At 44.1% G+C, this 23,947-nt stretch overlaps 1 protein-coding gene across 1 annotated transcript; it reads left to right on the forward strand.

The window, feature by feature from the left end:
• Positions 1-16,385: 16,385 nt before the first annotated feature.
• On the forward strand, positions 16,386-17,648 carry LOC147967342 (uncharacterized). Its single transcript, XM_087522448.1, has 3 exons — positions 16,386-16,490; positions 16,590-17,039; positions 17,385-17,648. The coding sequence occupies exons 1-3, from the start codon at positions 16,386-16,388 to the stop codon at positions 17,646-17,648; spliced, it is 819 nt and encodes a 272-aa protein (XP_087378574.1).
• The last annotated feature ends 6,299 nt before the right edge of the window (positions 17,649-23,947 follow it).

The raw sequence follows: 23,947 nt of genomic DNA on the forward strand, positions 1-23,947 counted from the left end.
AACACATACGCATTCATCCTGACTCGCTCTGTCTGTATAATACTGTCCACAAGCTTCCGGTCCTTCTGCAACGTTTGATGCATTTCCTTGTAGCCAAGGACAAACTTTTTTCCATGTACTCACAGTCCCGCTTATACTTTTCTTCAATCTCAAGACGCATCTTCGCCATCTTACGGGAAAACTCCTCATGCTCCTCCTTTATCATCCTGTCCACGTATGAACGTTCTTTTTTCAGTTTCTTATCTACCTCATCGCGATCCTTTTGCACCTTCAAGTCGATCTCCCGGCGCGCTTCATGCAAAGACTTGTCGTACTCTGCACGGTTGTTATGCGCCTCTGAGACCATGGTCCCTACAGCAACACATATACCCATAGTATGAAAACTGTATCCACAACCTCATCCAACTAATTCGAAACAATACGACCGTGAAAAAATATTCAGAACCAGTTCGTACGATCAACTACTACAAACTATCAATCAAAAAGCTCTTGCATGACATCCTGTACTCGAATTACACCAGAACTACTCAACTATGGCAAAACCTGGATTTTCTAATCTCTTCCGAAATGACTTCTTGGTCGAATCAATGGAAAAAATAATCAGCACTGCAATCGAAGATGGGAGGAGCCGTGGAGGAGACCTTTTTAATCCGGCGTCGGCGTGGTCGCTTGAGAAGCGATGGCACGATCCCGGCGATGGCTATGTGAGGAGAAACAAGGTAGATGGGGGTGGTTAGGATAGGGTAGATATGCGGTATAATGGGAAGGTATATATCAGTGATTGTAGGGTTAATTAGTTATTTTGAAGTAATGCGCTTCGATGCAAGTTTTTTTAATGAGCGTGATCTTTTCGGGGCTTCCAAAACATGTGCACTGACCGCGGGTCCAACCACATATCACAGAAGCCCGAGCCATCGCCATGCCCGTGCCAAGCCGCCGCCCACCATTGCCTCCCTTTCCCTTGCCCCACCAAATTGTTATTCTTCTCCGGTGACGAAGCCTGCCATCACCGGCGGACGGTGAGAGACGAGAGATGTCCATGTCCAGTTCGGCCTCTCCGTCATCATGGCCGCGGTATGGTTCACTGCCGATGACCAAATGCCCCGACTGCCCACGCATCGCGCCACTGAAGCGTTTAACAACCATATCGGAGAAGAATGGAAACCATGGGCGGGAATTTGTGAAATGCGAGAGCAAACCAGAAGCGGGGAAGGTTAAATCTATGTTCTGTTGTGTCTTTTTGCTATGAATTCTGACCCCAGGTTTATATTTATTTCCTCAGAATTGGGATTTAGGGTTTCCCTTCCCTATTTCAGAAGCTGCAAACATGCAAGCATTTTGAGTGGCTGGATGAATACGTTGAGAGGCTTCAAACAGATGGCTTAATTGATTTGCCCATTGATTTGAGGCACGGGGCAACCCTAGAGGCAGATATGCCACCAGCGGTGGATAATAAGGGCTATGCCAATGTTCCTCTAATGGTGGCGGATGCGGAACTCAAGGTGGAATTGAAAAAGATGAACAATAACTTAAGGCAGTTGAACGATCTGAATAAGCACGCAAATCTGATGGTCGCGGGATTTTATTTTTCAATAATTGTTATGGGATTTGTTTACTTGTTGATCATCACTCATTAGAAGTTGTTAACAAATTATTTCAGTCAGCTTCTGTATAAGCAATGTCATTTGTGCTTAATGCCTTGTATGACCAGACCAAGGAAAAGCTCATTTGTAATCTATTGGAAAGGACAAATAAAATTGAAAACTGACTTCTTGTTTCCAAAATAAAATTTTGCAAAGAGGAAATAGCTCGAACATAACATAGTAGCCCGAACATAACATAGTACCATGAACATCAATATAGTTGATCTAACACAAATAGTACGATAATGATGATTTGTAAAGTAGCACATTACATCAAGGATTTATAAAGAACGCAAATTATTTTACTACATTGTGATGTAACAACTCCAGAGGCACATGTGGAACATGGGAAACAAACAGATAAATCCCTTGATTTCCCAGGTACAGCATCATCATCAAGAGTTAGGATGAAAAACAATGGTTATGGCACCATATTCTGCCATGTCTTGGGGCACAACACGATGAGGCAGTTTCTGTTTGAACAACAAATTTGTTATGTTAGCAAATTTGTAACTTATTCTTCTCTAAAAAAGGAAGAGCAATAAATTCATTCCAAGAATTTCCAGAAATAATTATCAACCCATTTTCTTTGGTAATTACGAGATATGTTTGGCGTAATTAGTGGCTAACTGGTTTTTTTGAGGAATAGTGGCTACTTGGTTTGATACATGCCAAACGTTACGTTCAGATTAGTTGCATTATTTCGTTCATTTTTTACCCAAAAAATCTATACAAAGTGTTAATTGGACAATGTGAACAATGTGGCACGAAGGTTGTCGGCCCAGCCAGTGGATGGAACGGATCGATGGTACCGGATGGAATCCATTGTAAACCAACCCTAAACCCTAAACCCAAAAAACCAAAAAACCATGAACCCTAAACCCTGATAACCCTAACCCCCCCATCCACACACACACACACATGAAACCATAAAAACATTCAAAATTTTGCCCCACATGGAAACCATTATGCATGAATTCTCTATGGGGTCATGGGATGCCATGAAGAAAGTTAGGGATCATTAGTACATGTACACGCAAATACGATCTCTGACACGCGCATTTCCGGTCCCTATACATGTACATGTAAACCAACCCAACATCGATCCGGTTCAGTGGATGGATGCATGCTCTATGTGGCACGAAGTATGTCGGCCGAGCCAGTTGACTGACCAGATCGATGCTACCGGAGGGATTCCATTATAGACCAACGCTCGACCTATGTCCGGTGTGTGTGATAGGTACACTGTAAGACAAACATAGTTCCGTCAACCCTAAAACCCTAAACAGTGATAACCCTAACCCCCCCACTAAACCGTAAAAACATTCAAAATTTTGCCCCACATGGAAACCATTATGCATGCATTCTCTATGGGGTCATGGGATGCCATGAAGAAAGTTTGGGATTATACACGCAAGTACGATCTCTGACACGCGCATTTCCGGCCTAGCATGTCAACACCCCGAAAGCACTAGCTGGGTTCCTCACCTGTATGAAACCAACCCAACATCGATCCGGTCCAGTGGATGGATGCATGCTCTATGTGGCACGAAGTTTGTCGGCCGAGCCAGTCAACGGACCGGATCGATGCTACCGGAGGGAATCCATTGTAGACCAACACTCCATCAATGTCCGGTGTGTGTGCTACGTCCACCTTAAGATAAACATAGCTCCGTCAACCCTAAAACCCTTAAACCCTAAACCCTGATAACCCTAAACCCCCCCCCCCACTAAACCGTAAAAACATTCAAAATTTTGCCCCACATGGAAACCATTATGCATGCATCCTCTATGGGGTCATGGGATGCCATGAAAAAAGTTTGGGATTATACACGCAAGTACGATCTCTGACATGCGCATTTCCGGCCTAGCATGTCAACACCCCGAAAGCACTAGATGGGTTCCTCACCTGTATGAAACCAACCCAACATTGATCCGGTCCAGTGGATGGATGCATGCTCTATGTGGCACGAAGTTTGTCGGCCGAGCCATTCAACGGACCGGATCGATGCTACCGGAGGGAATCCATTGTAGACCAACGCTCCACCAATGTCCGGTGTGTGTGCTACGTCCACCGTAAGACAAACATAGTTCCGTCAACCCTAAAACCCTTAAACCCTAAACCCCCCCACTAAACCGTAAAAACATTCAAAATTTTGCCCCACATGGAAACCATTATGCATGCACTCTCTATGTGGTCATGGGATGCCATTAAGAAAGTTTGGGATCATTAGTACATATACATGCAAGTACGATCTCTGACACGCGCATTTCCGGGCTTGCATGTCAACACTCAACCCTAAACCCTGATAACCCTAACCCCCCCCACTAAACCCTAAACCCTGATAACCCTAACCCCCCCCCCCACTAAACCCTAAACACTGAACCCCTAAACCCCTAAACCCTAATAACCCTAAACCCCTAAACCCTAAACCCCTAAACCCCTAAACGAGTTGACAAGATTTTCTTATTTCTTCATATCATTTATCCAAATCTCACATAACTCACGCGGCCCACCCCTCCCTAAATCCCGCGATTACAGCTCCGCATTCTAACCACCCGGGCCGTCCGCACCTCCCACGACCGCTGCAAGATCAGATCGGAGATGCCAGTCGCCCACGGAATACAGGAGTCGGCAGCCACCACTCGCTGCCCACCGCCAACGTGATCTGAGGGCTCGGATGTCAGTGTTCTTCTCGCCGCCTCCTCCTCGCGTGAACGCGCCATTTTTCCTTTGCGCTTTCGACCGCGCTATACCGGCACTTATAGTTTCCGACGCACTAACCGCCGCCATCTACTCGGTGGCACCGTCTCCGAGATAAGGTATTACCTGATTGTAACTCTTTATAATCGTTGTCCGCCGCTCCTTTAGTAGTTGAACCCTCATAGGTTTTGCACCCAAATAGGTTCTGTGCTTAAACCCATAAGTGGATCATATGTTAAATGACCCAGTTAATTTTGTGAAAATTAATTCTCTGCTAATTTTGTTATACATTTTCCAATTTTGTTCAGATTAATTGAGCCGGATTTTATCATTGCATACGAGCCAGCAATGTCAGTTTGAGATACAAACCTTCATAATGGTGAAAAGCCCATCTCCGAAATTACGGATGCAGTAAGTAATTGACTGTTTGTGTACAATCATTTCGTACACATAATTCATGTGTACTCAGTATAATTTAATGGCATGTAACAGGAACTCGCCGAAAAGCATGGTCATATGAAGTTAGTATGCTCACAGACAAGGTTCGGAAAAACCATGAAACTGTTGTCACAAGACCACAAAAATTACATCATATCAGAAACCAGTCTTGGCGGTCTACCCCAGATGCATGAAGTGACTCTACGGCGCATAATGTTGGTTAGACTAGCCAAGAGCATAGATATGGACACGCAATCCATTACCATCGGTAAAACGCCAATTCCTATAACAAAAGAGGACGTGAAAGGTATATTTGGCATTCCGATAGAAAGGGAGGATATAGAGCCACATCTGGAAATGCAAACCGACACAGAATTGTTTACCGCCTATGCAAACAATGGGCAAATTTTGATTTCTTACCTTGAAACGGCGATCCGAGCTTCCAAAGCCCCAGACGGCGATTTCCTGAGACGGTTCATTCTGTACGCAATTGGTACTGTTCTAGCACCAACAGCACAACATTATGTGGACTCGAAATTTCTCAACCTTGTTACAGATCTTGAAAACCTTCGGAAATTTAACTGGGCATGTTTCACACTTAATCACTTCTTCAAGTCCGTTCACAAGTTTAGAAATCGAGATCACGTAAATCTACAAGGAAATCAAATTCTGCTCCAGGTTAGTGATAGATCACTACTTAATGTCCTTTAATTATTGTTCTGTTGCATATCTGTATGGTGAACTAATTTATTGTGTAGTATTGGTACTGGGAGCACGTGCGTAGTGGCCGATTAATGTATGCTTCTAGACCCCCTCCATTGATCGCACGATGGGACGAAATGATGGCTACTTTAAGAAGCGATGCTTACCAGAAAGGAGGTCTTCATAACGGGCTGGTACCTATCTACAATTGAACTTTCTATATTCGATTTTTTATTTGGTACTAATGGTTCATTATATTTTATAAAAATAGGCTGTCATGGAAATTTGTGCTCCTCAACGACCGTCCGATAATTCTAATAATTTTCCAAGAAAAAAAGATGAACATGTGCATCAACATGATTCGTATCGAGCACCATCACAAGGACATCAATTTAGTAGCCAGCAAGTATGTACTCCAAGGACTATTTGTTTTTGCAATATCACAAATAGGTGTCATGGAACCTCATTCATTTAGCTATTGTTATCAACGGGGTTTTATTTTGTTTACACAGATTGAAATGGTAGTTGAAGTCATGAATGCACGCATTGCTGATCATGAAAAGAAGGTAGGCATGAAGTTAATGGAAATTGAGCACAGATTTGATGTCAAATACCAGACTCTAGGTGAAGACTTGATCGACATGAAGACTAAAACTGGCACTAATCCTAGGTTGTCGAAGGCCAAGGATGAAATTAAAGACGTAAGGAGGGAACTCCATGTATGTCATACTGTGCATTTTGTATTTTTTATGAATATGTTCCTTCATGTTCATTATTGTTTGCATTGTTACAGGAATTAAAATACGAATTTACAAGCAATCGACAATCAGTGTCACAGAAAAGAGGCATGCAGGTGATCAATATGGCCCAACACGTCAATATCTAAAAGTAACAAACTATTGATGAACTACCTTTGTTCATTGTAGGATAAAGTCAATGTATGCAATTCATCCCTGACAGGAACTCCTAGGGCTAGCCAATTCACGACAGGGACTTCGAGTACACCAAGTGCAAGACATGTGACGGAAAACAATGAGGAACCATAATTAACTCCGATGAAGCCTGTCTTTGGTAATGATTACAAGTTCACGAATGAGGACATAGAGACAGCCGTTTACATCCCGGAACATACGACCCTGTTGAAATAGCTAGAATCGGAGACATTTCCCTCACAGCAGAAAATCTGAAGCAAAATTTGGACGACAAATACATTTATGGTGATGTAAGCCCATTATACTCTATTCTACATCATTACTGCAACAACTGTATTATTATTGTATGATTGAAAATTTGGCAGGTTATTATGGAGTATGCTCGCATTAGCCAAATTGAGAATGAGACTACCTCAATCATAACCCCTCAAGAAACCAAAAAGCTGTTACAAATGAAGGGGTGGTTCATGTTGGACGTGCAGCCTCATGGTTAGCTCGTGTAGCAGGAAAATTTGTAGGGCGCCGAAAGGTACACGTTTTCCACACTTTCATAGTTTACGTACACACTGTACACGACAAATTTCGGTTCTCAACCCAACCCAAATTTTACTGTAGGTACATGTCCCACTCAATGTACACCAAAACCATTGGATGCTAATGATGTTTAATTTTGACAAAAAAGAAATTCAGACTCTGAACTCCATGAATTATCATTGCGACAAGACCAAGGAAGATTCTCTTGTAAGTGTTCTCTTGCTGCCTCTTTTGATCCGCATGGAACATGAGCTCCCAAAGTACCGTAACCCTATGTATAACTCATTGTACCCTAGGTGGACTCGATTCAGTTCTACATTGACGAAGCTGTCAAGAAAGGGTTGATATCACCAGCTAAGAATATCAATTTTGCCGAATGGACCAAAAAACGCTATGAGAACATACCACAACAGACTTAAATTATTAACCCTATGAGAACATGCCAAAAGTACCACAATGCATGGCCTCATAAATTATTACTTGCGTACACGAATAAGATTATTGATCTTTAACTAAACATCGCAGGACTTCCTGTGCGGTTTGGACACTGCAGTATATGCTACCGGAGGGAATCCATTGTAGACCAACACTCCATCAATGTCCGGTGTGTGTGCTACGTCCACCTTAAGATAAACATAGCTCCGTCAACCCTAAAACCCTTAAACCCTAAACCCTGATAACCCTAAACCCCCCCCCCACTAAACCGTAAAAACATTCAAAATTTTGCCCCACATGGAAACCATTATGCATGCATCCTCTATGGGGTCATGGGATGCCATGAAAAAAGTTTGGGATTATACACGCAAGTACGATCTCTGACATGCGCATTTCCGGCCTAGCATGTCAACACCCCGAAAGCACTAGATGGGTTCCTCACCTGTATGAAACCAACCCAACATTGATCCGGTCCAGTGGATGGATGCATGCTCTATGTGGCACGAAGTTTGTCGGCCGAGCCATTCAACGGACCGGATCGATGCTACCGGAGGGAATCCATTGTAGACCAACGCTCCACCAATGTCCGGTGTGTGTGCTACGTCCACCGTAAGACAAACATAGTTCCGTCAACCCTAAAACCCTTAAACCCTAAACCCCCCCACTAAACCGTAAAAACATTCAAAATTTTGCCCCACATGGAAACCATTATGCATGCATTCTCTATGTGGTCATGGGATGCCATTAAGAAAGTTTGGGATCATTAGTACATATACATGCAAGTACGATCTCTGACACGCGCATTTCCGGGCTTGCATGTCAACACTCAACCCTAAACCCTGATAACCCTAACCCCCCCCACTAAACCCTAAACCCTGATAACCCTAACCCCCCCCCCACTAAACCCTAAACACTGAACCCCTAAACCCCTAAACCCTAATAACCCTAAACCCCTAAACCCTAAACCCCTAAACCCCTAAACGAGTTGACAAGATTTTCTTATTTCTTCATATCATTTATCCAAATCTCACATAACTCACGCGGCCCACCCCTCCCTAAATCCCGCGATTACAGCTCCGCATTCTAACCACCCGGGCCGTCCGCACCTCCCACGACCGCTGCAAGATCAGATCGGAGATGCCGGTCGCCCACGGAATACAGGAGTCGGCAGCCACCACTCGCTGCCCACCGCCAACGTGATCTGAGGGCTCGGATGTCAGTGTTCTTCTCGCCGCCTCCTCCTCGCGTGAACGCGCCATTTTTCCTTTGCGCTTTCGACCGCGCTATACCGGCACTTATAGTTTCCGACGCACTAACCGCCGCCATCTACTCGGTGGCACCGTCTCCGAGATAAGGTATTACCTGATTGTAACTCTTTATAATCGTTGTCCGCCGCTCCTTTAGTAGTTGAACCCTCATAGGTTTTGCACCCAAATAGGTTCTGTGCTTAAACCCATAAGTGGATCATATGTTAAATGACCCAGTTAATTTTGTGAAAATTAATTCTCTGCTAATTTTGTTATACATTTTCCAATTTTGTTCAGATTAATTGAGCCGGATTTTATCATTGCATACGAGCCAGCAATGTCAGTTTGAGATACAAACCTTCATAATGGTGAAAAGCCCATCTCCGAAATTACGGATGCAGTAAGTAATTGACTGTTTGTGTACAATCATTTCGTACACATAATTCATGTGTACTCAGTATAATTTAATGGCATGTAACAGGAACTCGCCGAAAAGCATGGTCATATGAAGTTAGTATGCTCACAGACAAGGTTCGGAAAAACCATGAAACTGTTGTCACAAGACCACAAAAATTACATCATATCAGAAACCAGTCTTGGCGGTCTACCCCAGATGCATGAAGTGACTCTACGGCGCATAATGTTGGTTAGACTAGCCAAGAGCATAGATATGGACACGCAATCCATTACCATCGGTAAAACGCCAATTCCTATAACAAAAGAGGACGTGAAAGGTATATTTGGCATTCCGATAGAAAGGGAGGATATAGAGCCACATCTGGAAATGCAAACCGACACAGAATTGTTTACCGCCTATGCAAACAATGGGCAAATTTTGATTTCTTACCTTGAAACGGCGATCCGAGCTTCCAAAGCCCCAGACGGCGATTTCCTGAGACGGTTCATTCTGTACGCAATTGGTACTGTTCTAGCACCAACAGCACAACATTATGTGGACTCGAAATTTCTCAACCTTGTTACAGATCTTGAAAACCTTCGGAAATTTAACTGGGCATGTTTCACACTTAATCACTTCTTCAAGTCCGTTCACAAGTTTAGAAATCGAGATCACGTAAATCTACAAGGAAATCAAATTCTGCTCCAGGTTAGTGATAGATCACTACTTAATGTCCTTTAATTATTGTTCTGTTGCATATCTGTATGGTGAACTAATTTATTGTGTAGTATTGGTACTGGGAGCACGTGCGTAGTGGCCGATTAATGTATGCTTCTAGACCCCCTCCATTGATCGCACGATGGGACGAAATGATGGCTACTTTAAGAAGCGATGCTTACCAGAAAGGAGGTCTTCATAACGGGCTGGTACCTATCTACAATTGAACTTTCTATATTCGATTTTTTATTTGGTACTAATGGTTCATTATATTTTATAAAAATAGGCTGTCATGGAAATTTGTGCTCCTCAACGACCGTCCGATAATTCTAATAATTTTCCAAGAAAAAAAGATGAACATGTGCATCAACATGATTCGTATCGAGCACCATCACAAGGACATCAATTTAGTAGCCAGCAAGTATGTACTCCAAGGACTATTTGTTTTTGCAATATCACAAATAGGTGTCATGGAACCTCATTCATTTAGCTATTGTTATCAACGGGGTTTTATTTTGTTTACACAGATTGAAATGGTAGTTGAAGTCATGAATGCACGCATTGCTGATCATGAAAAGAAGGTAGGCATGAAGTTAATGGAAATTGAGCACAGATTTGATGTCAAATACCAGACTCTAGGTGAAGACTTGATCGACATGAAGACTAAAACTGGCACTAATCCTAGGTTGTCGAAGGCCAAGGATGAAATTAAAGACGTAAGGAGGGAACTCCATGTATGTCATACTGTGCATTTTGTATTTTTTATGAATATGTTCCTTCATGTTCATTATTGTTTGCATTGTTACAGGAATTAAAATACGAATTTACAAGCAATCGACAATCAGTGTCACAGAAAAGAGGCATGCAGGTGATCAATATGGCCCAACACGTCAATATCTAAAAGTAACAAACTATTGATGAACTACCTTTGTTCATTGTAGGATAAAGTCAATGTATGCAATTCATCCCTGACAGGAACTCCTAGGGCTAGCCAATTCACGACAGGGACTTCGAGTACACCAAGTGCAAGACATGTGACGGAAAACAATGAGGAACCATAATTAACTCCGATGAAGCCTGTCTTTGGTAATGATTACAAGTTCACGAATGAGGACATAGAGACAGCCGTTTACATCCCGGAACATACGACCCTGTTGAAATAGCTAGAATCGGAGACATTTCCCTCACAGCAGAAAATCTGAAGCAAAATTTGGACGACAGATACATTTATGGTGATGTAAGCCCATTATACTCTATTCTACATCATTACTGCAACAACTGTATTATTATTGTATGATTGAAAATTTGGCAGGTTATTATGGAGTATGCTCGCATTAGCCAAATTGAGAATGAGACTACCTCAATCATAACCCCTCAAGAAACCAAAAAGCTGTTACAAATGAAGGGGTGGTTCATGTTGGACGTGCAGCCTCATGGTTAGCTCGTGTAGCAGGAAAATTTGTAGGGCGCCGAAAGGTACACGTTTTCCACACTTTCATAGTTTACGTACACACTGTACACGACAAATTTCGGTTCTCAACCCAACCCAAATTTTACTGTAGGTACATGTCCCACTCAATGTACACCAAAACCATTGGATGCTAATGATGTTTAATTTTGACAAAAAAGAAATTCAGACTCTGAACTCCATGAATTATCATTGCGACAAGACCAAGGAAGATTCTCTTGTAAGTGTTCTCTTGCTGCCTCTTTTGATCCGCATGGAACATGAGCTCCCAAAGTACCGTAACCCTATGTATAACTCATTGTACCCTAGGTGGACTCGATTCAGTTCTACATTGACGAAGCTGTCAAGAAAGGGTTGATATCACCAGCTAAGAATATCAATTTTGCCGAATGGACCAAAAAACGCTATGAGAACATACCACAACAGACTTAAATTATTAACCCTATGAGAACATGCCAAAAGTACCACAATGCATGGCCTCATAAATTATTACTTGCGTACACGAATAAGATTATTGATCTTTAACTAAACATCGCAGGACTTCCTGTGCGGTTTGGACACTGCAGTATATGTTGTCATGGAACGGGGATGAAATGACCGATATTTTGAACCAGGTAATTGAATGCCTAATTTAAATTTGTACTTTGTTTAGCTTGAAAGCTATGCTGACGTCAGTGTCGGTTATCCAATATAGGCAAGGATAGATATTTTCAAGTGGAAAATATGTACAGCCTTACTGCATTCAAATTGCAATGCGCTTCGTCTCGAATCATATAAGTTCCCCATAACGGTTAGCGCTACATGAAGAATATATCATTTATTTCATAAGTCTCATGATTAGAACTAACACAGCACTCTCTCTTATACAGAAGGAGGTGTACGATGCCCAGCAAGCAGTTCTACCTAATGCTTCAGAAGAGGACGTACAATTAGTCAACAATCCTGATGGTTCCAACGAACCTGACACATCCAACTCCCAGAAGGATACTGGTGCACCCAACTCCCCCAAAAATGGTGCACCCAACTCCCCCAAAAGGAATAGAGCACGTGGACGCCCGAGAAAGCTAGTCGATCCCGAGCAAGCAGCAAAAACAAAGAGTCTTAAAGAACTGAAACTTAAATTTGACAGCAAAACCATAGCCAACCAAGTGTATTCGTTACCATCACGGTCACGCAGAGAGCATAAACCAGCACCAGCTTTATTGAGCCCATTCAAACACAAATAGGTAGCATCAATTGATACATGCTCATGCTCATGCTCTACTTCTAGCATCATTTGATACACGTTTTGTTTTTATCAGAAAGTGGAAATAGGTACTTTTGGCAATCATGAGCATCCTCTACTTATTGCAATATCTAATGCATTGATACATTCTCATGCTCATGCTCTACTTTTAGCATCATTTGATACATGTTTAGTTCTTATCAGAAAGTGGAAATAGGTACTTTTGGCAATCATGAGCATCCTCTACTTATTGCAATATCTAATGCATTGATACATTCTCATGCTCATGCTCTACTTTTAGCATCATTTGATACACGTTTAGTTCTTATCAAGAAGTGGAAATAGGTACTTTTGGCAATCATGAGCATCCTCTACTTATTGCAATATCTAATGCATCATCAGTACAAAGCTTGATTTGGCAATAGGTGGAATCGGCAATCATTTGCATGCTTTAATTTTGTCAAAAATTAATGCATAGTTCAGTTGTAACTGCTCATAGATATGGCAGGAACATGCTGAGTTATACACTAAACATAGTCATGCCAAGCTATAACTACCATAGTCATATTATTAGAGTTCCTAGCATGCATCACCGTACGACAGAATAACACAGCAACCATAACATAGACCACCGTACGATACTTGAGTTGCTAAGGCCTTGTACAATGCAAAGTGCTTAGGGGAGTTGCTTATAGAAAATAAACCAGGCTTTTCTTAAGCACATGTGCTTATTTGTACAGGGTAGACGCATAACTAGGCGTCTCTCCTGTAGAAATAGGCACCAGTGCTTCAGAAAAACCCTGTTTATTTTTCTAAGCACCACCCCAAGCATCTAGCATTGTACACGGCTTAAACATGCATCACCAAAATAGTATTAACAACTAGGAACACTAAATCAGAGTAGCAACAAACTCTTAACATAAACGGCAGATCAACCACCGCTCAGCATAGGTTCAGACACACCATATGACATCAGTTTTAGACACGAACAACAAATAAACATAGATAACATAACAGGACATGGCGGTCCTGGGGCAGCAGCAGCACTCTAGCAGCACATCACTTCTCTCTGTTCTTAAATGCATGTTGTAGGGCTCATTGACTTTGACAATCTCGAGGAAGCGTGCGTAGGCAGCATGTTTAGCTAGAGTACTGGCTTTATGCTTCTTACCATGTCCATTGCCAGTGCTGAAGGTATGCTGGATCATGCCATCTATGCCGCCACCGATCACCTTGCAACAGAAAGGGCACCCAATCTTGCCAAAGAAACGGTACTTGATCTTCCTAGCAATCAGATGCCTCAGGGTGTACCGGCTCTTCCTGTGCCTGCTGTCCATGTTGTAGTCCACGTCGTCGTCATCCTCCTGTGAATTAATGAATTAGTACACATAGAAGAACTCATCTAATCTATTATGGTACATTGACTTTAATTACAATGTTTTGAAAGTACACATGTGTAACATGGCAACTATCTATTTGCTAGAAATAAGGCGTATGTGCACATACATAATTGAGCCAAAGAAATTGACATGCATAAATATGGACGGTGGAATAGTTGCATTTATAGATTAGTGCACAAGTAGTACATAATTAACACATGAAAGACTTCATGAAGTGGCTTGGTTTAATGATATTTGATACTTGTTACAGGTGTAATTCTTATTGGAATTAGAAAAATGGCTTCATTATACTCCTCCATGTTTCACACAAGGGGGTTTGTTCTATCTACTGGAATGAAGAAACCATTATTCTTTCTGACAGCGGTAATACTGCTTCTCCAACATTGTTAGACCCTGATAAGTTTCAGAAGGAAATTGGTAAATGAGCTATGGGGTGTCTCACTGCTCATATTGATGAGAGATGTGGCTGTGATCATCTAGATAACATACTGTGGAAAATTGGCTAGATAAAATGTTTTGATTTTCTGGTATCCAGTGGATATGTACTGTCAGCCCATAATTATTAAGGGAGCGATCACTTCCTTTGCAAAAATGGAAATCTGTATAGAATTTGCAAATGGATCATCTATGAACATGTGTGCAAACTAATCATATATGAACATGTGTGCAAATTAATTCATCTACATAAACTAAAATGAATCAGGAACTGCAGTATTTTGTCACTGTCCTTGGGAAGCCAATGGAGAATCCTGCCATATATCCATTGTTTAACCCACTTTTTTCATTAATGTATCCCTGCCATGAACATTTTCTTGTATTTGGGTTCATTACCCCACTTCTTTCATTAATGTATCCCTTGTGAAACTTATGCTCATCTAGTTAACAAGACAAACCCCAATGCCATGAAAAAAAACAGAGTATCTGCTGGAATCAGAATGTGAATCAGATTTAAAAATCCACATCCAACATGAAGATCTATGCTAGATCCCTACAATCCTACATACGTAGAACTAGCACGCCCAAGTGAAATTGATGCTCATCTAGTTAACAAGAAAACCCCCAATGTCATGAAAAAAACAGAGCAAAAAACAGAGTACTGACTCAGATAGCTCGTCGATGGTATCCTCGTCGAAGTCGCTGCCCTTCCTGCAATCTACGTCGAACTCCTTTATGGCGTTCTCCTCGAAGAGCTCTTCGATTTCGTCATGCACCTTGCGCTTACGCCTTCTCATCTCCTCCTCCTCCAGATCTTCCCCGACCTTGTGCTCGCCGACGGGTGCCTCAACAGCTGCGATGGCAGCGGGAGCAGCCACAACGGTCGCTGCACCGCTAGCTTCCGCCGCTACGGCGGACTCAGCCGCTCCACCTACAGCTGCAGCCACGGCAGCAGACTGCTCTGCTCCGATGGTTGCCTCCGGCTCGTCCGCCGCATCTTCACGTCCGCACTTCATCGTCGGTCGAAGACAGGAGGAGGGAGGCGTAGGAAGGGAGGAGGGTGGTGAGGAAGGAGGAGAGGGTGGTGAGGTGGTGAGGAAGGAAGAGAGGGTGTGGAGAGGACGAGGGTTTTCTACCCGATTTGGGGAAGAAATGCACTGCTCCTGCCTCTTGGAGTTACCGAGAAGCCGCGGGTGCTGATTTGACTTGACACACCCACCCGGCCGTCCCCATTCCACGTGGGGACGTGGCGGTCGTGCACATACTGCGGTTTGCTATCAATTGCTATCGGTCTCACAAGTGGGTCCCCTTGTCATCCACACAACCGAGCCACCACATGTACCACATTTTTCTTTCTCCCCGTCTCGACCACTCCACATCTTTCTTTCTCCCCTTCTCGACCAGCATCGCCGCCGCCGCCATCTCCCGACGACCCCTCTCTTCGCTGCCGGTGCGCGGCCGCCGCCAACTCCGGCAAGTACGTGAGATCTCCCCTCTTCTTCCCTTCCCCAACCGCGTCTCCCTACGGAGGCGATCTGAGCCGATTGGTTTGGACTGAAACTTAGTTTTTGGATTGGATCTTGATTTGGTTTCTATGGTTTGAGACCAAATCAATCAATTAGTTTGAGCCGCCACTACCACCTACTACTGCTTCAAATCCAAGAGCCGTTGTTGCCGGCCGGAGCTCGTCGGCTCTCTCGAGCTTTGACGCCATGTCTGATCTAGATTCATGACGTGCCCTCGCATATGGCTTTGTCCACGGTTTGAACCTTTGGATTCAATCCAAAAGTTGAAAACGGTTTGGACTGGGTTGGATGACGGGCATGTATAGTTCGGTTTGGTCTAGATTCTAAATGAAAATATCTGGATTGGTTTGGTTTTGATGTGTGCCGTGGATTGGACTAGTTTTAGTTTGGATGCCGAACTATTCCCAGGTTTAGATGAGACGGGCATTGCCATTGTCATTGGCATTGCTTTATTACGTAGATGATAGAAAATAGATTGATTGGCCATTGCCAGTATAGGTTATCACTATGATTTATTATATGTATGATCTTTGTATTGTACTATGTACAATTCAACTTAGAGTTCAACATGTTCTGTGTAGAATGGAGGAAGCACAATGTGGACGCTGCAACTCATGGTGCCGGACCAGCCTTTCTACTGCCACGCTGTTCGGCATCTACTTCCAGCCTTCTTTTGTTTTTGCAGCGGTAACAATTTATATGAACCTTCTGACAGTACATTCTTTTTGTTTTTTTTGCTATTTCCACTAATGTATTGTGTCTGTTATTTGTTTTTATCTTACACAGATCGTACCATGCAATGTGAGATTGGCATTCAATGAGCTCGTCGCAGACACCGTGACCTTTGACGCTCTTGGGGGCCCATACACTATGCAGGTCGAGAAGGGGCGAAAGATAACCCAGATAGGAGGAGATGATTGGGATCGTTTCATCGCTCGCATGCGTCTTAGTGGGGGTGAATTGATCAGCTTCTCCTTCAGAAGAGATAGGCCCAGGATTTCTGTTATCTATCTAAATTTGATTCCGGATAGTGAGGATGAAGTTCATGAGGAGGAAGATGGTGCTGATTCAGATGATGATGAGAACCCACTTGTTGAATACCTGTATGCCCAAGGACTCAGACTGGGCGACGAGGAAATCGGCAACCTCTGGGACATGCTTCCGCTACGTGAAGACTACCTAGGGAAGCCATTCGTGACCCGCCTCACAAGGACGAATGTTAAACGACATATCATGGTATGTTACTTAGTGTGGTAATTACATGATATGCATGCTTAGTTAGTGTAGTAGTTCATATGATATGCATGTTGTAGTACTGTGATGAGAGGCCTAGTTTAGAATTCATTTAGTGAATAATTTTATGACATGCATGTAGTGTAGTAATATGCAATGATATGCTTAGTGTACGCAGTAATCTAATGATATGCCTAATTACTGTAGTAATTTGATGCTTGGCGTATAGTGTAGTGATGTGATGATATATATGCTTAGTGTTGAATCCAATGATATATGTGTCTTGATGTGTATGCTTTGTTGATAATTGCACATGACATGATCATATATCATGTCAACTGTTTTCAGAAATTACCTAAGAAGTTACTTGATAGTTGTGGCATCGACCCGGACGAAGAAGGCATGGCTGCTGGACTACGGCTTACCAGAACGGGCTCCATCACCAGTTGTGCCTATCCAATGGACACGGACGGTCGCACTGTCTTGAGCAGGGCAGGGTGGAAGAAGTTCCTTCGTGCCAAGAATCTTCGGGTAGGACAGGCCATCCTACTCACTGTTGCGAACACCCGTCGCCATGACTTGAGGATGATGATCACCATCCACCTCATTTAGAACTGGGGTGGGCCATGTCTCAATGTGAAATGAACTTGTTGTGTTAGCTCTTGTTTGCGAGTACTTGTCGTGTATTACAGTACCTATATCTACTCATATCTAGGTACTATTGCTTGTGATGGATTGCAACTATTATTAACTGGTAACTAATGCTCTACTAGCTATGATTATTCCACTATGTGATGTTTTATAGGCTGTAGTGTGACATGGTAACTGTTATATATGGTAGAGGCTTGTCTCTTAGACCTTGTACAATGCAAGGTGCTTAGGGATGTGCTTCCACTATGTGATGTTTTGTACATGCCAGGTTGTAGTATGAAATGCTAACTGTTCTATATGGTAGTGGCTGGTCTCTAATTGGACCGACATGTTGAACTAGTATCAATGGTAGAGGCGTTTCATTGTGCGCCACATCCAACAGTTCACATAATTAATTATCCAAAGATTAAGGTATGAAACCCTTGGTCATACATAGCAACATTTTGTTCCTAAAAATTAAGGTACTTCCACATTCAAACTAACTAATACTACAAATTCGAAGGAACTACTTAATACATTAACAACACATAGGGAAGTAGCCCTGGTCCAACGGCTTGAGAAATGACGAACAAAAACTGAAAGAAGAAGGATCAGCCAGTAGCAGCACCATCAGCCTCTCAGCCTCACAACTTCAGCCAGCCTGGTGAAACTCCAGGTTTTTTCCTGCAAAACACACATGTGATGTTGGAGGCAAGAAAATAAATATGCCAGGTGTCTTGTCATGGCATCTAATCGCATGGAATGCTATTACAAATGATGGAGAACAAAACATCCAACATGAGCAAATTCATAGGAGTTCTAGATCCATGGATACCATCAAGAAAAAATGCTCAGTTTTAATTCAGACACAAGACTTGGTGAAAACATGCATATTCATATCAGCAACATTGATATGGCATCTTTGCAAGCTTGGGTCAGTGACTTGTCTTGTGTTCCATGGCATGACAATAATTTTAACAATAAATAGACATGAAATTGACCCAAACTCGTGTACAAAGTTAGGCCATATGATGCATGGATTAATTCACACATAAATGACAAAATGCCAGCTTTGTAAAGAATTTGCAGTACTGAAATATTTCAGTGTGTACCGGTGTGTACTGAAACTGCAGTAGTGAAATAATTCAGTGTGCATCGGTGTGTACTGAAATTGTAGTAACGAAATATTTCAGTGCCTACCAGTGTGTACCGAAATATTTCAGTGTCTACCACTACAACATTACAAATTTTGCCTAGGGCAGTACCAAAATATTTCAGTGCCTACCGGTGTGTACCGAAATATTTCAGTGTCCACCACTACAACATTACAAATTTTGCCTAGGTCAGTTCCAAAATATTTCAGTGCCTACCGGTATGTACCACTAGAACATTACTAATTTTTTCTAGGGTTCATATGATGCCTAGGGTTCACATACATCATAATCCATCCTCCAAATCCATGTACTCAAATGTTCATGCAATTCATTGAGATTAAAATGCCATCTAGCATTCCCTCTCTAAGCTATTATGACCAGTATCACCACGATGTAAGCACGAGCAGTAGGAAGATGAGGAGTGGGGAAGCTTACTCTAAACATAGCTACCGCCGCCGTTCAGACGAGGAGAGCGGCGAGGGAAGCGTGGAGAACGACGGGGAAGCGAGGTCGCGACCACTGTCCTCCTCATCTTGCGCTTCGGAGTCTCCGATGACTCGGTTGGAGGCTGCAGAATCTGCAACGGCACCTCGTGCACGGTGGGTTCCTGATCCAGTGGATGCTCTACCCTGGATCTGAACGCCCACCACCTCCGCCTGGTCCACTCGCTGGACGAATTGGCCTGCTCCATCGCCCAGAGGAGGATCTCGATCTTGTGAATCGGTTGTGCGGGCGGGGGGAAAAGCTTTGCCCTCCCCTTCTTCGTCAAATTCTTGAGAGTGGCCATTGCCGTCCAGCTCATCTGCCTTGTGTTGTCAAACCAAGAACGGATCTCCCTCAACCTGGCCAACTTGACCTGGTCGCCGCCGGCGATCTGCACGAAGTCGGTGTTCTCGCCGCCGGCCATCAGCTCGATCTACCGTGGAAGAGGGGGTGGGGGTGGGGGGGTGGGGGGGTTGCCTGAGTGGAGCGAAGTTGCAGCAGCAAGAAGGAGGAGATGACTGCGGTGGACTTGGAGGAGAGGGAGGAGATGGCCGCCGATGAGTAATTGTGGAATGTGTAGCACCATGGCGACGGTTATGCATTCGACGAGAGGGGCGGCACGTGCAAATTTTCCTAGGACTAAACTGCCCCTAGATTAAAACGCGTCCCCACCTTGTCAGGAGTACCGGCCCCACTCGTTTTAGTACTTCCGCGTACTTTCATCGGAGTACTACCCAGTACTTCGTATTTGTCTCCCGTTAGATCGACATCAACGAACGGTTCAAAAAAAGCCCAACCACTCTAAAACTTGTATTGGTGGAGATGTACAATGTGTGCATTTGGGTGTTTTATTTTTATTGAAACTAATTAATAACCCACTCAAGTCAAAAGTCATAAAAATATGTCCTATTATTTTTCCTTGTTGATGCACATTGTTGATGAAGTGTGAACCTGAAATCTTTGCCAAAAGAATGTCCGCTTCTGTTTCATGCAAAAACAAAAAGGGAGAGAAGGGTCAGGTCTAAAAATATGCAAACTGCAAGTTTGTACACAATTTCTCAATAGTCTATAAACGATAAAAAACACCTAAATTCACAGGTTAATAGATCATTGATCGAACGGTGAAATGTTTTATAGATCTTCTAGAACTTCTCTAAAGGTATCTAGGCCTTTTCATACGAACATTTTTCTTCTTTAGATTGCTAATTAGTTGTTTGTAAAAACTCAAGAAGAGGGGAAAATGTAAATTGTACCATAGATAAGCCATATATAGGAAATCACGAGTTATGAGATTTTTTTTTCCAAGTTGTCAACTAGTCCCAATAATAAAAGAAAATCTTTTGGATTAACTGACCGCAAAATGGTCCATATGAAAATTAATCTGCTGTGGAAAGTTTTTGGGATATGTTTCTTATGGAGGTACGCATGCATGGACTACATGAAGAAGGTTTGTCAGCCTCAGCTTCGCCGGGTGAGATTGTGTTCCTGACTTTATTTGGCGGATCTCAGGTGTTTTATTGATCCTCTCTGGCATTTTCTTTTTTTCTTTGAGGAGGCGATTTGTTTGATTGATGACTTTCCAGCCGCTTCTTCTACAACTTCCTGGGTTTCAACAAGTTTGTTCTGTTGAGTCGAAGGCCCAAAGACGGCAATGAGCTTTGCTCACGATGCGCCGCATGTGGATGTAGCCATGTAGGGGACCCCCGGTGGTTTGGATGTATTATTCAATTTCTATGAGGGTGTTCTTGTAAGGGATGTACTCTATGTAATATAAGGCCGTTGGCCTCTTAGAAAAAAAGAAGAAGCTAGGATGATTTCGCCGGCCAGCCCGTGGATTCGCCTCCCCTCTGCCTACTGCTCTGGCGGCCGGTGGCAGGGAGGAGAATCCCGGTGACTCTGCTTTGTCTAGTAGTTTAAGTTAAGTTTCTAGTCCTCGCAGGTGCGTCGCTCGGGTGGATGGCGGCGCTTCTTCTTCGAGTTTGTGTTACGGTTATTGATCCTCCTCGAGTTCGTCCATCAGGACGTAGTCGACGGAGCTCCGGCGTAGATTCCTGTCGTCTTCTTGGAGCGGTGAGGTTAGGGTTTCTCGTTGTATGGCGAGATTTGGTGTCAGTTGCTTCAGATCTATTCAATGGTTCAACGACGAGGACTGCAGTTTCAGGGCGTTGGTCCTTAGGGGCACGTGCATGAAGACTTCCCGGCTATCATCGACAAGGTCAAGCCGGTTCCGAGAGGGGAGTGGCGACGGCGGCATGTCGATGGCTCGTTCTGGCGGCGGTAGTGATCATTCAGTAGTCTTGGTATTGATGTAATTTGTATTATGTTTGGGGTGCTTTATACTTCCGGTGAACTTTGATAATAGATCTGAATTATTTTCGCAAAAGAAGCTAGCATTTTTTTCGTGATTACAAGAAGTTAGCTATAACTAGAGATAAATAAGAATGTGTCAATTAGTTCTTGCTCTTCGATCCGGAGATGAATCAGAACGGATGGCCCGAAACTAACCTCTGCTGTGCAAAGATGTATAAATCTCAAGTTAAACAAAAAGTTGGATATAGTATCTCCGATGCGCAAAGTTTTCGGGATATGTTTGTTGCGGAGGCTCGCATGTGTGTGGATCTTTGCGAGATCTGAAGCTAGGCATGCAGTGACAGTGATGATATCTATGGTGACAGTCATGATATCTTCTTTTGGACCAACGCTCACGCCAAACCGTTTCATTTTGCATGCAGCACAGATTCCGTAGTAGTACGTACGGATCCCGAGATACAAGGAAAATCATGCATCCTCCAGGACGGACGTGTCGATCTTCCAACTAAAGCATAGCTACATGTTGAGAGAGAGAGAGAGAGAGAGAGAGAGAGAGAGAGAGGAGTAGCTAGTATGTAGTCCATGGAAGAAACTAATGGGCGGTGCTCCATCCGACATGCCAATCTTTGGCCTGCACCTGCAGGATCTTATCGATAAAGCACACCCATCAACCGATCGATCGATCGTACGTACGTACAGCTAGCAGCAGGTGAGCAACGGCGCCTAGCCACAACTTTTATTTCCTTTCCTCCCTCACTTTACGGTCTATTTGATTCACAGGCACATGATTAAATTTCTTTGCACTTGCATCGTGCACATATACATACCATACACACATGCCAAGATGTAGCATATATGCATTTATGTGTGTAGTTATGTGTATCATAGTTCTATAGTTCGAGAGCGCGACGGGCTGCACCTAAGCTCGTGGTGCAACCATGCTCAACAACATTGACTAAAAGTGTATGCCTATCTTTGGCTTGATCAGAGCATTTTCCCTATCAACATGCACTAGCGCTATATGGGGAGTTTTTGTTAGTAACAGCTAGCCTGAGTTATAGATCCATGGAGATTCCCTTCTGCTTGGAAGATACTATATCATCATAGTCGTCCCCATCCTAGCCCGATTGATGCATCCATGTTCCTTTTTGTCGTCCTCATCATTTATGGTTGGAAATTTTCAAGACAAGCTATAGGTACCTACGCTCACCCGTGTATAAAAAACATTAGATAAAAAAAACACCGAGCGCACACAAGGACCTAGGTGTAGGAGTGTCCTCTCTCAGAGCATCTACAACCGGACCCTTAAAACTTGCTTCATACGCCCGGGCGAACTATCCGGTCATGATTTTGTGACCCAGACGGCCCCATCAAACGGTTCTCAAACGTCCCGGCTGACCGGCACCCCTCATATCCAGCCCAAATATGAAGCAGATATGGGGGCGTCCGGACACGCCCGCCACGTCGGACCGGGCCCACGCTGGCCCACCGAACCCCACATAAATTCTACCCCATCCGCTCGCCGAACCAAACCCTAGCCACTTAACTCCCCTCCCCTCCAATCCCCCTCTGCCACCCAAGCTCGTCCCCGTCTCCTTCTGGCCTTCTTCGGCACGGCGGGAAGTGGATCCGAGTCCTTCACCTCCAGATCCGTCGATCCCGAACTCATCCCGCACGGCCCCGAGGAGGAGATGGCCGTCCGGCTTGCGCTCCGCCGCGCCCGGGAGGAGGCCCATGGACGGCTGTGCTCGGACTCCATCTGTCGGGAATCCATTGCGTCCGCACAAATGGGGCATGGATCCGGCGCTAGGACGGCCATAGCTGCATCGCCGGAGGCGGTGCGATCAGTTTGGCATCCGAACTCGCTAGCGGACGCGCAACTCCTCTGGTGGCACGCCGAGCATCGGGACACACCATGGATCTCATCCGACGAGGCCATGGCACGCCGTTCGCACCGTGCAAGGCAACGAGCACGGAAGGCGGCGGCAGCCCTCGCAGGGGCGGACGTCGGCGAGGCGGAGTGCATTCTCCGGCGCCCCGTATGGCGCATCAGTCCGGGCGCCGCAATCGCATCGTGGTGGTGGACGTCGGCAGCTCGTCCCTAAACGGATCCATCATCGATCTAACGTCCAACGGCACCGTTCGGGTTCCGGTCTCCGACGAGAAAGAGTAGGGCATGGGAGACGGCGGGGCCTTGTGTACCGTGAGCCAGCTTGCGTCCCATGCTCTACCATACCTTGCCGACGACTGGACCAACACTCTGAGGAGCGCAGCCGGCTGCCGGACATGGCCAGGGCAGAGCCGAGCGAGCGGGGAGTGGAACCGGAAGAGCTC

This window comes from Triticum urartu, chromosome 5A (assembly GCF_056163025.1).
Source record: "Triticum urartu cultivar PI428250 chromosome 5A, HENAU_Tu73, whole genome shotgun sequence".
Lineage (NCBI taxonomy): Eukaryota > Viridiplantae > Streptophyta > Magnoliopsida > Poales > Poaceae > Triticum > Triticum urartu.

Bases quoted from the DNA above. Each gene is read 5' to 3' on its own strand.
- LOC147967342 (XM_087522448.1), top strand. From the start codon at position 16,386: ATGGAGGAAGCACAATGTGGACGCTGCAACTCATGGTGCCGGACCAGC. The intron at 16,491-16,589 runs GTAACAATTTAT...TATCTTACACAG, and splicing joins CTTCTTTTGTTTTTGCAGCG to ATCGTACCATGCAATGTGAG. The intron at 17,040-17,384 runs GTATGTTACTTA...AACTGTTTTCAG, and splicing joins ATGTTAAACGACATATCATG to AAATTACCTAAGAAGTTACT.